General features: G+C 35.0%; 1 protein-coding gene across 2 annotated transcripts in view; it reads right to left on the reverse strand.

The window, feature by feature from the left end:
- The window catches only part of LOC150098870 (tetratricopeptide repeat protein 21B-like), a 388,504-nt gene that overhangs the window by 344,470 nt on the left and 25,378 nt on the right, over positions 1 to 18,656 (reverse strand). For both annotated transcript variants that reach the window (XM_090404953.1, XM_090404951.1), the window contains exons 5-7: positions 17,950 to 18,051; positions 10,825 to 10,910; positions 4,671 to 4,856 (exon numbers count right to left, since the gene is read on the reverse strand). In XM_090404953.1, coding sequence (XP_090261079.1) covers positions 4,671 to 4,856; positions 10,825 to 10,910; positions 17,950 to 18,051 — 374 coding nt within the window. The remainder of the gene's footprint in view (positions 1 to 4,670; positions 4,857 to 10,824; positions 10,911 to 17,949; positions 18,052 to 18,656) is intronic.

The raw sequence follows: 18,656 nt of genomic DNA on the forward strand, positions 1-18,656 counted from the left end.
CCCCCCCACCACCACCACCACTGGGTTTATCCTCCAGAAGGTGGGTATACAAGCTGATACTGTTTCTCTCAAAACAATCTCTGGCCATGCACAGCTGACATTCTTTCCTTGTGCTCAAGGCATGTCACTGCTCCAAGATGCTGCCTAAGCAAGTCATAATTACCAGCTTTATAGTTGAACATAAACCCTTTCTTGACAGAGAATTCCACAAGTTTAGCAACTTTCCAGCATAGTCACCCCCCCCCGATTCGAGACTGAGTGACTACTTTGGTTATAAGCACATCTTCTGATGCTATTACCAGATTCAGCACTCTCTCTCAGACCCCTGGTCTTCTCCATGACATGCTGTTTCAAGTAATTATCCCTTAGAAACTGTATAAATTCCACTTCAATCTTGCCATGTTCCCTTTCTTCTCTCCAAAATAGTCCAGATGAAGTCTCACATATAAATTGCTCAGCCTGTACTGATTGTGCTAATTCTGCCAATACATGGCATTGTCATCTTCCTGTGGACTTCCTGGTCTATAGTAACAACAACAATATATTTTGTCCTATTGGCCTTTATCTTGTGCCAGATAGCCTCAAATGTAACAGTTGATGGATAGTGTATGGATGGCAATAGTCATCACCAAACAAGTCATGGTCAAGAAAAAATTCAGCTGTCACTTTTGCCATTTTTCCTGCCTTTCCTGGACGTGAAACTGACCCGTTCTTCTGAAAAACTTAAAATTTCGATGTACAGAAAACCTACACACACACACCAATAGAACACCAATTGATATCTCCATAGTCAGTCTCAACATTTCCCTCCTCAGAAACTTTGAATTATTTCTACTTTGGAACATAGAACTCGCTCTCTTCTTGACGACCCAGATGAACTTCAGAAAGAAATCAATTTTCTTAGATCTACTCTCAGACTGAATGGTTATTCTCAAAAAATTACAAAAAAATACCTTTTTAATCCTCCTAGTCACCATACTGAAGAAATGAATAATGTTAAAGGCAATATATCTATACCATACATAAGCTCAGTCTCTCAAAAAGTAGCCAAAGTTCTCAAAAATATAACATTAGAACTTTATTCACTCCACTTCCTAAGATCCGCTCTCTAGTGAGCTGTCCAAAGCCTAGCCATCACAATCTAAAATATCCTGGTGTATACAAGATATGGTGTGACTATGACATTCCTTACTTTGGCCAGATGGATAAGTCTATTGAATTGCGTATGGAGAAGCACAGGAGGGACATCACTTACAATAGAACACGTGCCAGTGCTTTATCCAGTCATATCCTTTTCTCTGCCGATTCTGATGATCAAAACCATAGTCATACAATCCTTTCGGATAGATCTAACAACATTTTCTGTTGCCATGACGAATTGGAGAGAAAAATTGTAGAATCTAGAGAAATCATCCTCAACCCCGTACGTTTAAATAATAATTTAAGCTACAACCTCCCAGACTGTCATTCTGCTGTGATCACATACTGGCACTCACGAGATCCTATATGCACGCACTCACCCAACAATGTGGCCAACAAAGGAACAGCTTTGAATACGTTAACTACAACGTTTTCATGTTAAATATGTATACAAGTAACCCTTGTATAACACGGATGTTAGGTTCCATAGAAATGCCGCGTTATATAAATCGCGTTATGCAAGACTCAGATTATATAGAAAAAGTAGGGTTAGGTTCCGAAATCGTTTTTTTTTTTTAAATTATATAAACAACAATGACATACTCAACTAAAATATATTTTTATTTAATTCTTGTAATTCATGTAAATTAAGAAAACATATAAGCTGTGAAACAAATATATAGTAGAAACTTATAAAATTACGAATTGTACGTAAACTTCAGTGCACATATAAAGTGCATATTTTAATCATCATCACTGTCTTCAAAACGAACATTTCGTAGATGGTCTTTATTTACAAGTGACCGGAAGTCATCATCACTTGAAATCTCTGGGACATCATTTGTATAATTCTCATTGCATACTTCAGCTGGTTTAGTTATCAAGAAGTCAGTAATAAGACCTTGCTTACCATTATGCTGCAATTTTTTATTAAGCTCATAATGTGGAGCTAAACAAATATCCAATTGTCTCGTGAATTTTTCGGAGTCCTCGTTGAGAGATCATTATCCATAAAATAGCTTCCTAACTTTCTTGCCAAGTCCAATCCTTCTGCTAATTTCTCTAAACTGAATTTTTTAATGGATTCATCACAATCAGAATCTTCGAACAGAACTTTCCTTGTCATTTGGTTCGACGTCATCTATTAATTGTACTAGTTCCTCCTAATTTAAATTCATTTCCTCATCAATTAATTCACTAATTTCGTATTCCACCATATTGCAAAAGCCCTCTAAGCAGTCATTACTACAGAAATATTTTTTTTACAAAAAAATAAAGCATTACATATTGTATGTAACTCATCAGGAAATAAAGTGCTCAGCTTGAGATGAACACACTTATGATTTTTAATGCGCTTTCCTGGCAGAAAACGAAGACAACTTTCAACAATAATTAACACTTTACATGGTAAACAATTGATGTAAATGCATACTAAAGGTATTTCCCCTAAAATTCGCTATTTATAACTACATGCACAATACGGGCAGACATAAATTTAACAAAGATAAAATTTGATTTTTAAGTCACGAGGTGAAAAATATATGAAAAGATAAAGGGTTACTGCAATATGTAGACTACGTTATATCAAAACTGCGTTGTATAAATACCGCGCTGAACAAGGGTTGCTACAATTTGAAGACCGTTATAGCGAAACCGCGTTGTATAAGTACCGCGTTATACGAGGGTTACCTGTAGTGACTTTCCTGTACTGCTCACAGTTTTTATCTTCAATGTTTAATGTTTTTTCTTTTCTTTTATGAAAACACCTGAAGAAGGCTGCAAAAAGCCAAAATTAGTCGTGTGATACCATTAAACTTTTTTTTCCTTTAGTCTTGGTTTATGTCATTCAATTCTTTTAAAAAACATGTTTAACAAGCGAATAAATCAACAACCTCAGTGCATATATATATATATATATACAGTAAAACCCCGAAGTTACATGGTAGGTGGGACCAACAAAAGCACGTAAGCCGAATTCACATAACTCGGGGTATAATTTTGCATGTAATTTATATATACAAACATACAATTGGGACCAAAGGTTTACAAAAACACCTATATTTTTTAAGAAATATAATCATAATTGTAGTTTTTTGTACATAAAAAAAAGAAAGTTATTTTGATGTCAATGGTTTCATAAAATCTAATAGATTCGTCTGACAGCATTAATGTCTTTTTCTTGTCACACAAAATTTCTACATAGCAAGCTAATGATTTTTTTATTCCTTGCCTTGTGGCTGCAATTCGTTCCTCGTTAGAATCTATGTCCTCCAAAATCTGTAAACCTTCCTTTTATAATTGTTCTTACTGTGGATTCCTGTAGATTGAACTTCTTTGCTAGCTCACAAATTTTCATTCCGCCATCAAAATCCTTAATAATATTGAGTTTTGTTTCCAAAGTCAATGTTTTTCTTTTCTTGCTAGCAGTAGAAGAATCAGACTTGCTTCTTTTGGATGACATTATTATTTTTTATGTGATAAAATTTTTATCAAGAACATAACATTAAACAATCGCAAGGTTTGTAAACTATAAAAATCGTGTATGAATGGAGACTGCGCAAAACACGTCAGTGCTTGTTCACAGCATGTACAACACTGGCGAATGCAGCTGGTGCCTGAAAGATATGACTAGTGGTGAGGCGTGAAGCGGGACGGAAATACATACATATAAGAAACCGCGTAACTCCAGATTCGCGTAAGTCGGGGTAGCATAAGTCGGGGTATGACTGTATATATATATATATATATATATATATATACACACACACACACACACACACACACAGAGAGAGAGAGAGAGAGAGAGAGAGAGAGAGTAATGATATACAGAAAATGTTATTCCAGTCCATCTCTTTGTATGTAAGGTACAAATTTTATGTTCCTGTATTCCCCTAAAATCTTTCCATGACATATGTTTAACAACTTTCACATATAACTTAGTTTTCTTATATTTTTCTGTGCACTCTCTAGGAGAAGATTTGATAATCAGAAACTTTCTATGTGATTTTTTTCTTTTCATGAACTGTCCTTTGACTTCTTGAGTCTGTCATGCAGTTTTGATATCTTCCTAATTTTTCTTAATTAAATTCATTGTTAGTTATTCTGTTATTTAAAAAAGTTAAAAATAAATAATGTTTATTTGCAATTTTTTCCTTGAAAACACTGTTGCTCCAAGTGAAGTTAGTTCTTACAGTATTCCTTTTTTAACTATTAAAAAGGAATATTAAAGAAAATATCACTGAAAAATAATTAAATGAAATTAATAAACATTGGAATTTTTTTTTCTAGTTGTTTCAAATAAAAAAACAAAAATGACTTTCTAGCCAATTATACTGCATATTAGCATTTTGAAACAGTTTAATTTTTGAATTGATATTTTTATGTTATTGTGGAAATGTTATTTTTAATTATTACATATTTTTGAGAAAATTATTCAGATACAAAATATTCTTTCCTATAGTTTTTCCCCATTAAAAAAAAAAATAATACTGTCATATGTATTACAGAGATAGAGATGATATTAAAGATACCTATAAGCAGTGTCAACTGCTTGGTCCCAGTCCTGCAAAGCAAGCTGCATTTTCATTTTTTCCACAAGAGCTGGATTATAATTAGGAAAAAGAACAACTGCCTGATTAAGAAGATCTAAAGCTCTTGTATAGTTTTTCATCCTTTCATAACATTTTGCTCTGCCAAACACTGCATCAGGATCACTACTACAAGGTAACATTAAAAAAAATATGGCTATAAAATGAAATGAAATCATGCTAAATGCAAATACTAGTAAACATGCTCTTTCATTATTTTTAGAAGGTAAATATTTATTTATGTAACTATATAAAGAAATAAGTATGACAAAATGAAAAATCACAAATATATGATTTTTTTTATTACATCAGTTAATTTGCTATTGATAATGATCTTCTTCTTCTTCTTCTTCTATGCGTTATTCCCGCTTCTTATGCAGGGTCCGCGTGTTACTTAGATGCGACTTCTTGTTAGTACTACTCCCAACCGACCCGTCGCCTGGTCTGCCGCTGGGTGGGGATATATTTTTTTTGACTGTAGAGGCGTATGTTCACGGGGCCGGTTTGCCTGCTTGCGGGATGAAAAACGCCAGATAAACTGGTGGGAAAAACCCTACTGACCGCGCCCAAGACCGGCTAACTTGGCTATGCCTGAGGAAGATCCTCGAATTCTTCACGTCTACAACGGGAATCGAACCTGGGACACTCCTTCCCCAGGCATATGGTTGCGAAGCGCAAAGCCACTAGGCTAACCGCACGGTTTGCTATTGATAATGATGATGACGGAAATTAGTGATTTGGGATCCTTAACCTTTCTTTTAGAACATGGTGTCTCTATATAGCATACAGAGACACCATGTTCTAAAAGAAAGGTAATGAGAATCCCAAATCATGCTATAAGCAAGATCTGTAAATGTGCAAATCTGTATACATATACACACATGTGTGAGTGCACACGCATGCATGCATATACCATTTGTTGTGAATGATTTGAGTTTAAGAATTAAAACAATTCTTCTGAACAATTATTATTACTGTTATTATTATTATTACATGACTCCTCCAGGGAGTCCAAAGACTCATCGAGGGAGGGCATCTACTGCATAACTCTCCCCCACTCAACCCAACTACAACGAACCGCTCTACTTTCATCATCTATACCAACACTATCTACTGCCGACCACCACCACTAGTATTTTCACAGATAACTACAAACATCCATGCTCACGGCAGGATTCGAACCCACAGCCTTTTTTGGCTGGAGAGCAGATACGCTAACCGGCTAATTCAAGAACCACAATCTCGACTCATTCAGGACAAACATTCAGCATAAGTTCAGAATGGAAATTAGTCCCAAGCTCCTATTTAAAAATGAGCATTTCACACTTAATTATCTTTCTAAATATCTGTGATAATTTGAATAACCAATAAATATATATATATATATATATATAAATAAGGGGAAAAAAATCCTTAGTCCACCCAAAGTACAAATGTACTACAGGGAAATAGCCTTTGTGGACTGGAACCTTGGTGCTGATTAACTGCTTGAACAAAATTAAGCAGTGAATCAGCATGAAGCTTCTCCATTTTCTAATCTACGAGGTGGTATCAAAAAGTTTCGAGACTAGCTCTGTTTACGAAAAATTACTTTATTTATCTACATTTACACACTATCACCTTCAAAATAGTCCCTTTGCATATCAATACAGCACTCCCAGCGTTCTTGCCACTTCTGGAATCTGTCCTGGAAGTCTTCTTTTCGAAGCATGTCAAGCACCTTCTGCGATTCGAGCTGGATCTCCGCAATGGTGTCAAAACGGTGACCTTTGAGCTGGATCTTCATCTTCAGGAAGAGGGCAAAGTCTGCAGAAGCCAAATCTGGCGAGTAGGGTGGGTGCGGAAGTGAGATCATGTTGTTTTTGGCAAGAAACTCACGTGTGAGGAGAACTCATTGACAGGGTGCATTGTCATCGTGGAACACCTAGTTTTTCGCGTGCCACAGATCTGGTCACTTTTGCCAAATGTCCTCCCTCAGACACCATAAAACCTGGTAGTAGAACTCGCTATTGATGGTCTGGCCCCTGAGGATGAATTCTCGATGCACAATGCCGCAAATGTCGAAAAAGACGATGAGCATGCACTTGGTCGAGCTGCAGACGTGCCTCGCCTTTTTCGGTCGTGGAGATGATGGGCTCTTCCACTGTGAAGACTGTTGCTTTGTCTCAGGGTCATACCCATACACCCAAGTTTCATCACCGGCAATGATCCTCGACATGGACAGATTTCTTGGCAGACTTCGACATGGGGTTCCTTCTGCTCCTGGGTCAGCAGGACAAACTTGGCAGCAACACGGCATGTTCAAATCGCAGGTGAGGATTGCCTGGACTGTTCCGTATGACACATCCACAACATTGCTGCCATTGTCGGTGTGTCATACGGAACAGTCCAGGCAATCCTCACTTGTGATTTGAACATGTGCTGTGTTGTTATTGTTCTCCGACCATTCTCATGCACAAGTTGCTGAATGGTTTAGACATTTTTGGGGGTTGAGCTCGTTGAAGATCTTCCTAATCTCTCATCGTCTTCCAGTGATGTTCTTCTGCTCTTAAAGCATGCATGACACTCAAAACACCTTGAACGACTTATTGCAGCATCACCGTAAACTTGTTGAATCATGTCAAACGTCTCTGTGGCAGATTTGCCCAGTTTCATGCAGAATTTCACGTTTGCTCTTTGTTCTAACTTGCTGTCCATGATGAAATCGCAGATGTGGTAATGCAGGTGGTCAGAATAGCATCAGTTGCACAGCTCCCGATGTACACAGGACGATGTCTTTTGGCACACTGACTTATGAAGGTAGGTGCTCCCTGTGACTGTGCGTGCAGCCATCTGTTGGCATGTTACAAACCTAGTCTCAAAACTTTTTGATACCACCTCGTATATAACATAATATGCTTATTTTGTTTAGGAGATCTCCCACTAAGTTTTGAACTTGCTGGCTTAGATCTGTGATTTAGTGATTAAAACTATTATGAAATTTGCGTTGAGTTTCACTAAATCAACAACAGATTGCATTTTGAAAAGCATGCCATGAATTTATATTTAGGGTGGAACTGCAATATTGCATACCTGTACTAATTTCATAAATATGATAATTTAACTGAGATAGTATATGGATAATTTATCTTTTCAGAAGGAAACTGAACAGAATAAACTGTAAAAGATTAAAACATAAAGATTAAGAATACATGGAGAAATGGATTATGTTCACTGTTATTTATTCATTCTTTTCTGAGGTTTTAAATTATTTCTTCACATTATTCATCCTTCTGGTATTTTAAATTATTTCTTCATGTATTCCTAACCTTTATATTTTAATATTTTAATTTAATTTAATGAGTGAAAGTTGCTTGTAAAAGTCAAAGCAACTGTAACAACCTATCAGCTTCAATACATTACTAGAAAATATGTTTCACAACAGAAAATTTTATTTGCGTTTTTTTCCCTTGGTTTGTAAAGATGGATTTTATCCTTCCTAAGTACTTAACTAAAAAAACAGTAGTTAAACATTAAGCTTGAGGCTTACAGGGGATGTTCCATTCAAAGCAACAATCTGTGAATTGGATATAAAATTTGCAAAAATCAATGTCTATAAAATAAACACAACCTAAATATTTACAGGATTTTTTTTTTACTTGCAAGAACCAGTATTTACATGTGAACAATACGATGCTTTTGCCAAATATTTTTTGTCAATTAACAAAAAAAAAAGTCTCTTTTTTTATATCGTGATTCTGAACCATTGCGAACTGATGAATCACCATAGGTGAAAAGAACGAGCTACTTTAATTAGAACAATTAACTGGAAACAGGAAACATTATATGTGAGTTAGAAGGTATTTCATGAATTTCTTAGGAATAATAACACATGGTGGAGGCAACAAAATACCTCATAAACAATAACTGAAAATGTCACGAAAATCATACAACCACTCTCATCAATTGGCAAGATGATTTTGAGTGAGATAAACAGATTGATAAGATACCAATCTGTTGATCTCCCTCTCCTTCAACAGATCATGAAATAAGCAAGCAACATAGAAGAGAGGATATTATGGAGGAGGCATAAAGAGGAGGATACTCATTGACTACAAAGGAGTATGCAGCACAGGTCAGGAATTTGTAGTGAGGAAGCAATGAGTTTATGAAAGAAAATTGGCAGACATAACAGAGTAACTGACATTAGCGGATGATATAGCAGAAATGTTCAGTGAATAATCTGTCATGTTGTGGGGGGGGGGAAGAGAAATAACGTCAGATAGGAAGAGGAGAAATTGGAATTTCATGATCATTAAGTGTTTAAAATTTGAAGATTGATGCTAATAAGCATGTAAGACTGGGTGAGATATCACCAAATATATTAAGAGCATATGCAAACTAGATAACAGTGTCTCCATTACGTGGACATTCCAGGAGAAACATTCCAGGAGAAAAATTCCTTGGAAACAGTGGTACCCTAAAGAGTGTAGCAAACTATAGACTAATGTGTATATCAGGTGTGATGACAAAGGTGTTTGATGAAAGCAGGAATGTTTCCAGACAATAGCATGGATTTGTTAAAGCGTCTTGTTTCAGTAATCTCATCACATTTTATAAGAGGATGATAACTGTACTGTATTGTACTTATACAGTAAATTTCTATATTTTTAAAGCAATCTGATAGAATACTACATGGAAAACTATTGTTGAAATTCAGGGAAAGTGGATTGGTAGCTTGAATACAAGAATAGCTGACTTATAGAAGCTAATAACCTGGGCATGAAGAGGAACAATATCTTCAAATAAAAGGATGACAAGCAATGTACCACAGTTCTAAGACAACCAGTGTTTAATTTATATACTGAAAGTACAATTCATGGTTTGAAAGGAGACAGTCAAGAATTGTTTGCAAGTTATGCTAATGTGACCTCTGATGTGATGTTGCTTCAAGAGAATATGATTAGGCTGGTGCTATAAGCAGATGAATGGGAGAATATCAGTTCAATGTTATCAAGTGTAAGGGCTTGCACACTAGTCAGAAAGGATGGAATGAAGTGCATCATACTGCAGAAACTTTGCTCAAGGATGGTTGAGGGTGAAAGGTATCTAGGGGTGATGGATAGATTAGAAGTTGACATTCGGAGGACACACTGCAAAAGTTGTGATAGTTACTCAAAAAAATTGCTAGCAGAACAGAATATCAACAAGAATGAATAACAAAATGATAGTGTTGCACTGATCACAATGCCCCTGAATTCCTGCACATAGTTCCAGTCACCTGGAGTTCTCTGGGATAAGGAAACATTAGTGTTCAGAAGTGAGTCTCTCTCTCTCTCTCTCTCTCTCAAGAATGTGAAATATTAGGCATGAGCTTTTGGCTTTGAAGATTTTGGCAGACAGAAGGAATGTCGATATAATTGAGAAATAGGATGTCTCATATTAGACAATGTGGCTGATGTGATTAAGGTGGTGAGATGAGCCTAACAGATAGATAAATGTTGCACAGGTGAAAGAACAAGAGGTCATTCCTGGAATATCAGAGTCACATAATTAAGGGTGTGAAAAAAGTAAATGTTTTGCATTGAAGGAGTGAGTGGAATATGTTTCTAGAATGGGCATGGTGAAGCACCAATACTGAATTTGCTCATGGCAAAGTATGATAAGTAGTGTGGTCTGTACAGAATTTGGCCTCCTGTGATAAGTCTTGTGATTCCACAGAGGTCTGGCAATTATACTAATACTAACACAATATTTGTTACAAGTAATGGAGTTCAAGTATGGGCTCCAAGTATAAAACTGAAATCTAGAGTCTCAAATACAATACACTATCACTACAACAAATACCATTCTAATGAACTCACCATTATAAACTTCTATAAAGTTACAGAGTATCAATTCTATAGGATTTCGGCATTCGCCAAAAGAAAATTATCACAACATGGCAATATTGTTATGATTAAAAACAATTTTTTAATCATAAAACTTAAAATGAGAATGATAAAAATAATATATTTAGAAAAATTAGAGGAAAAAATATTCAATTAAAAAGAAATCATGGAACTTTAAAGAAAGAAAGTTATAAAAGGAAGTAAATATAATAAAAAATATAACTAACTTGTTGGTCACTTCAAAATATTGCAAGACATTTTTGGTTGGATTTTTGCTGTTCATGATTTCTATCCAGCCTTTAAGAATTGATCCCTGAAATATTTTAATACAATTAGAACTAATATTTTTTTTTTAAAATTCTGGAATTCTTTCTTTTTTTTTTATTTACAGATAACTCTCACTTTAGCTAACTTGTAGGGACCACAAGAATAGTTTGCTATAGTGAATTTCTTTTAACATAACACCCATACTATGAGATTTGGCAAGGATTTTGCAATAATTTATTATACAAGGGGGACTGAAAAGTTCTGATAAAAACATTGAACATGTTTCTACCTTAATTTCTTCCTGATGATTTTATCATAATTTTTCAGCACACCCTCATAGTGAGCAACTTTGTAATAGCAGTGTTTGCTATAGTGAGAATCGACTGTATGTATTTATTTATGTTGAAATGTAACAAAACTGTTCTGCACTAAAAAATAAAAAAAGTATTGCATAGAAGAAAATAAAATGTCTTTCTCCTTTTGCAATACAAAAGAAAGTTACTTCTGAAATGTACTGTGCTACATAGGAAAACGTATGAGCTACAGCAAATGCAGAAACATCTGGCAAGTGGTTCAGTTGAGAGAACAGAAAGAAAGAGATGTGCAAAAAGAGAAAGGAATACTTGACTAAGAAAGAAAGTAAGGTAAGAGTCTTGTGTAGTCATTCGATTATAAGAGGTGTGCTTGACAAAAAGTTATGAAATCATGCTTCCCAGGCACAATGATTAATTATCTTAGTGAGGCTATTAAAATGCAGAAAAATAAAGTGAAAGAGTTGCTTGTTTTGGCTGGAATTAATGATTTGAAAGGAGACAAGTATGGGGGAGACATGAAAGAGTTATGGAAAGTTGCAAAAGGAAAGAATGAGAGAGTTAAGAAAATAAATTTAGTCAATCCTTTGTCCAAGTGTAAGCAAATTTATTATAGTCTAACCAAGTGGAAAGAAAAAAACTTACAACATCTTTCTCTAAATCAAGAGTTAAGATAATTAGTGTATTGCCACAGTATGACAGAGTTGAGCTGAGTTGAGAAGGAAAGCCATGATAGCAGATGAATCAATACGTAGGTTATATATAAGGAATGATGGGAAGTTTGAGACAGAAAGACTTATACAAGGCAGTGCATTTGAATGGATTTGGGGTTTAATGTCTGATTAAAAAGTGTTGTTGAATGAAGTGAGATTGGATGTGCAAAATAAGAGAAATTAGAGCTTTGGGGAAGGGGGAGCTGTTGAGTAAGTATACAGTTACCAGTGAGGCATTTAAGCATAGAATGTTCAAAAAATCCCTAAGTTAGTACTCCTGGTAACAAACCAGAATGGGATAGTTAGTATCACACTCAAGGACAGCAGTGAGCCTAGGAGGCTATTGCACTTGATGTATGCTAATGCCAGGAGCAATCAGAACAAGGAGAAGGAATTTTTGACATTGGTTAGTTCATCCTGGCCAAATATTATTGGCATTAGTGAGATATGGCTGACAGAAGATGATATAGTTAGTGGGATAGAATATGAAGGGTATAGAATTTTCAGAAGATAGAAAAGAATGGGGAAAGGGATATTGTTGATGAGAGCTGATAAGCTTTGGGTTGGTCCCAAGGGGAGGAAAGAGGCTAAAATAGTTCCACTGCATAAAGGAGGTACCAAATTACTGACCAATAAGGATCTTGGAAGTCATGGTCAAAGAAGTGAAGAAGTTGGTTAAGAGCAAAATATAGGAATGGGTAGACAGAAACTAGATATATATATATAGGGGATGGATGGGCAACATGGTTTTGTGAAGGACATGTCATGCTTCGGTAACTTACCTTGTATAATACAGTGACAGCTGAGTTAGATAAAGGTAATGAGTTTACAGTGATACTGCTGGACTTTACAAAGGCTTTTGACAGGATACTACATGGAATTCTAATTCAATAAATTGCAGCACATGGGGATGGATATAAAGTTGGTGAAGTGGATAAGGGGCTGGTTGATAGAGAGATACCAGACAGTAGTTTATTCAGTGGAGTCCAGTAGAAGCATGTTATTATACATTCTTATAGGACCTTGGTAAGACTCCATCTGTAGGATGGATGACTACTATGGTGGATGGATGACTACAATGCACAGATCTGGTTACCCAGATCTGTGCATAGTAGTCATCCATCCACCATCTTGGTCACTCACCTCTGGATGCAGTGAGGATCCAGAAGTGAATAACCAAGATGGTGGCAGGTCTATGGAATGTACCTTATGAGGATAAGTTGAAGATTTTTGGACTACAGAAATTGGTTGACAGGGGAAAAAGAGGTGATATGATTGAGACATGCAAATTACTAAAGGTTGTTTTACAAGATTAATACAGAGGAAATTTTTCAGAACAGGTCTGGTGGTGGTGGGAGAACTGAGGACCATTCTTGGAAATTGACAAAGAGCGTGGTTAGCAAGGGTATGAGGATTAGATTTATATAGCACAAATGTTGGATAGTGCTTGGCATAGTTTAGGAAGTGTTTAGGGCCTCCCCTGATGAGGCTTAGGATTCCATGGAATCACCAGTATAATAATAATAATTATTATTATTGTTATTATAATAATAATAATAAAATATAATATATAAAATATATATATATTATATATATAGGGTAGTGGCCCTTGCCTTTAATGCATAGCATCATACATCTCCGCAAGGGGATGTGCTTTGCATTAGGGGAAAATACTAAGGAAAGTGATTGGAGCTTACTCCACCTTTACCATGAGTTGCCTCAGACTTGAACTATGTTCAGGTGCAAACTTGACTTACTTGTCTGTTTGCTTACTTGGGAAAAAGATTAAAACCTAGCTTATAAAATTGCTTGGTATCTTTAACATAGTATATATATATATAAAATCTTCTTCTTCAATCTGGATCAGTCCATTGCTGGATGAAGGCTCCCCCAATTTTCTCCATTCCATTCTCAACTTTTTTCATCCATTACATTCCAGAAATCTTAACAATTACAGTCTTCCCTTTTGTCTACTGCCATTCATAGGTCTCCATTCTGTCAATAATTTAGGCCATCTTGCAATTGTTATATCTTGCAATGTGTCCAGCCCATCTCCATTTTGAATGCATAATGAAATTGATGATGTTCTGTACATCTGTTATCAAATGGGAGGGTATCTGTCTTTAAGTGTCACACCAAGTATATTACACCTTTCCATTCTTCTCTGAGTAACTTTCAATTTGCAAATCATATTTTGAGTTTAGTTCCAGGTTTTACTACTGTATATAATTACAGGTAAGACACACTGACTGAAAGCATTCCTCTTCAAACTAATGGGAATATCACCTTTGAAGATATCTTTCATCCTCCCAAAAGCCATCCAACCTACTGTATCCTTTTTATTTCTTTTATTTCTTTTATTTTTTTTATTCTTGTCCATGTTTAATTTTTATAATTTGTCCATATAAACATATGAATCTACCTCCACTTTTCTATCTTCCAGTATAACTCTTTTTGGTATTAAATTGTCATTCATCATTACTTTCATTTTGTTTAAATTCATCTTTAACCCAATTTGACACTGGACACTTCAGTTAATTATCTTAATTTTATTTCTAGCTCTTCTGCCAAGAGAATTATATCATCAACAAAACACAGATGAGTTAGAATCTTTCAATTTTAATTCCTTCATTCTTCTCGATTCATGAAAAACTTCCTGTAAACAGTTTGGGAGATATTGTATTTCTCTGTCTTATTCTTCTATTAATAAACAAAATTTAATTAATTTTATATAAACAAAAATTAGAGCCTGTGTAGCTCAGTGGATGTGGCGTTTGCACACCACAGTGCTTGGCCGCACGAAGGAAGACTTGGTTTCGAGTCTAATCGGCGACTAGAGGAAATTTTCTTAAGCCTTTTTTCGACTGGTTCCCGAGTTAGTCGATCTCTGGCACGGGTAAGCGGGTTTTTCCTCCCGGAAACTCAGGTTTTTCATCCCGTAAACTCGGGTTTTTCGTCCCGTAAACTCAAGAAAATCTACCGTAGAACCCACATTATTTCAGACATTAAATATATTGTGTTAGGTTAGGGACCACGAGATGGCGGCACATTTGAGCCGTCTCTCTCTTCACTGTGTACAGCTTAATTAGTGATAGCCTTGGGCCATCTATCTCTGATTGGTACCAGTGGAGATTGAACTGCCCACTCAGTCTCCAAAAAGTTAGATAGGGCTAAATGGCCTCGCCTACTCCCGTATACGGGAATAAAAAGGCGTTAGCTGATTTTTTTTTTTTTTTTTTAATTAATTAATTTTATGTCTTCTTACATATCCTAAAATGAAAGATATTTTCTGAAAAAAAATATATAAAAATTTTATATGAAAAAAACATTGTTCTAGGTGTTTATCAGAACTTTCCAGGCTACCCTCCCCCTCATATATATATATATATATGCATACATAGAAACCTATGTATACATATGCAAAGAGAGAATTTCTTGTTTCTATATATATTTCTTCTGTTCATTGTTTGAACAGTGATTCTAGGATAGTTGAGGATTTGATGGAGTCAAATGCTTTTTCAAAGTCAACCAAAGGCTAAACAGAGGTTTATCATATTTATTTGTCTTTTTGATAATTTGCCTAAGACAATGCATATGATCGATGGTACTATAATTACCATTAACTATAATCTAGCTGCTCCTCTGATTGCATATACTCAAGATGTTGGATTATTATATTATTTATTACTTTTTTGTAAATGTTTTGTATTTACTGCTGGTAATAAACTAATGGGATTATAATTTTTAAAAGATTCTCTTTTCATCTTATTTATAAATAATTATTATTAATACAAAGTTCCATGCCTCTGGAATTTTTTCTGTTTTAAACAAAGTGTGAAGAGTCTTACCAAGTAGTCAGTCACTGCCTTCCCTCCAAATTTCCACAATTCCACTTGAATTCCTATCTTCTCTTAAAGTTCTTCCCTGCTTCATTGTTTTCAAAGCTGTCTCAACCTCTTCTCTCATAACTTCTGGTACATCCAATTGGCAGGTCTTCTTGAAGCAGATTGTGTCTAAATTTCTTCATTATATAACGGTCTTCATAATATTCTTTATTTCTATTTATTATTCCATTTTTTTCTCTGATTATCTTGTTCATCATTTCCTATTTGAGTGACAATTTCTTTTTTTTTTCCCTATTGTCAAACTCTTCTAAAAAACATCATAATTTCATTATTATCAATGGTTTCTTTTATTTTTCTGGTATTAAAGGTTTGGATGTCATGTGTCATTCTTTTTCTGATTATTTTGAATATTCTGAATAATAATTCTGAATATTATATTGAATTTCTTATGGTAGCATCTCTTTTTAATTCCCTGTATTTTATTAACAAATCTAGAGTTTCTTTTGAAAGTTTATCACTTCTTGTATGGGAAATAATTCAATCTATTTCATGGGCAATATTAATTATAGTATTGCTTAGATTTGGTTTTGCTTTTTGCTTGGTATCTTGGTTTTGGATTAATCTCATCTAGATTATGTCCTTCTCCCTTTTGCTCTCTGAATTTATTTATATGTTCTCTTTTAAAACATATTCATATTTCAAGTTTTAAATTTCTGAGGTTTACTACATTGAACTTCTTTGTTTGATTAGTTTATTTCTTTCCCATTTTCATTAATTATAATTTTAGATCTTACCATTATGTGTTCACTGTCTGTATTAAAATTGTTTAAAACTGTTACATCATTTACAATGCCTCCTAGTTGTTATTATAAAATCTATTACATTAAAGTAATACTTCCTATATTTCGGTAATGTCACATTACCAACTTCAGGGAACATAAAAAATAATGATAATGTGCAAACAGGCACTAACACTAAACAAATATGGCTGAAGAAAACAACTGAAGTTCGTCCTAGAGTCCTAAAGGTACTCCCTAGTAGACTAAATTGGGTTGTTTTGGCTGTTGGGCTGATGTTCTTAGAATGCAAACTTCCCATATTTGGGAACACTCATGCATCCAAATTTGTTGAAGTTTGGGAAGTTTATTAGAGCTGAGGCTAATTCCAGGAATAAGCTCTCATATTTATACTTGCTGCAGTGTAGTAAAGTGGCTTTCTTTCAGAGTATTTTGTTGTGGGTGTCCAAAGCATGGTCAGCAAGTCCTGAGTGGCTGTATTGGTGGAACCGGATATAGTCCTTATGTTCAGATATCCTGATATTAGTTGTCCTGCCTGTTTGGCCATAGTAGGATGGTTTGCAACTATAAGGGACCTGGTATACTCCAGGTAGGTCTAGGGGAAGTGGCTGGTCTTTGGTGGAGTGGATAAGAGATACCAATTGTATATGGTTTGCAACAAGTTCATATTTTTTTAGGATTTTTGTTAGCTTTTCAGAAGTACCTGGATATAAGGAATGGTGAGAGATTTAGAGTAATCTCGGTTATGGAGGTGGGGGGGGGGTTGTAGCTACAAAGGTGTTAAGAATATGGTTAAGTTCAGTAGTTACAGCACTGTTATATGAACTGATTAATTTTGCCCTCTTATATAAGGTTTTTATAATCCCATATTGTTGGGAGGTGGTGATTGCTGGTGAATGTATCTACCTGTATGTGTAAGTTTTCTGTAAACAGAGAAAGCCTGGGATCCATCAGGCTGGTAGGTAATCAGAGTGTCTAGGAAAGGGAGATTGTTATTGTTTTCCTTTGCCAAGGTAAAATGGATCCTGGGGTGTTGATTGTTTAAGTGTGTTAAGAAGTTGTGGAGTGTATCCAAGCCATGCGGCCAAATAGTGAACACATCATCTACACAGCGTAGCCAAATAGTAGGTTTAAGTGGAACAGAGTTTAAGGCTAGTATACATTGTCTTTTCCTATAATCTGACAGTTATGGATTACCAACGTATAAGTTTATCTATAAGTATTACATTAAAGGCCATTTGGACTTCTCCATGTGTATTTACAATGTTTATTAAAAAGAAACATCATAAACAAACATCATCCACAAAAAAAAAAAAAAAAAGATATATACTTAATTTTTTATACCACTATATGGTATAATGCATTATATATTGTACGGGATAATATATTATACACTATATGATATTATTTCTAACTTACCTCTTTGGAATAAGGAGCTATTTTCAACATTCTGTCAATGTATTCTCTACTCTTGTCATATCGACCAGCCAGAAACAGGAATAAACCTCCATAATACAGTCCCTGCACAAAAAATCAGCCTGATATCTCAAACCAGATGATCTCATAAAAAAGTTTCAGCAATCATTTATGTGGAATGTACTTTTATAATTAATGATAATAAAAAAAAATTCAGTATTCTTTTCAATTTAACAAAGGCACCTATAACTTTCTGCAATGTTTTGAACAATAAAAAAGCAATTAATGAGTATCTTTTATGCCCACAACTAGGGTTATAACTGTTAAAAAATATAAAGATTATCAATTCTAATACTAAAAATGATAAAGAAAATAAACAAATTTTCACACCCATATAATTTAAATTTGTATGTGTTAATTTGTTGAGAAAAGCTGTATTTTTTACAGGCATTAATAATTATTATATATGAAAGAATACCAAAGAACAAGCAGTTTGTAAATCCCTACCTGTTAGCTAAATTATCTTCTTCTTTCGCTATGCCTTATTCCATGTTAAATGGGGTCGGCGTTCCCATCTTTAATCTTCTTCTTCTTCCAGATTCTCCAGTCCAGGGCATCTTCCCAACTCCATCCTTTCTACCTAAGATCCTCTGCCACTTTATCCCTCCATCTGAGTTTGGGCCTGCCTCTTTTCCTCCTTCCCTCCACCT

Source organism: Typopeltis vanoorti, chromosome 15, assembly GCF_054136105.1.
Source record: "Typopeltis vanoorti isolate ZY-2024b chromosome 15, IOZ_Tvanoo_1.0, whole genome shotgun sequence".
NCBI classification, from domain to species: Eukaryota; Metazoa; Arthropoda; class Arachnida; order Uropygi; family Thelyphonidae; genus Typopeltis; species Typopeltis vanoorti.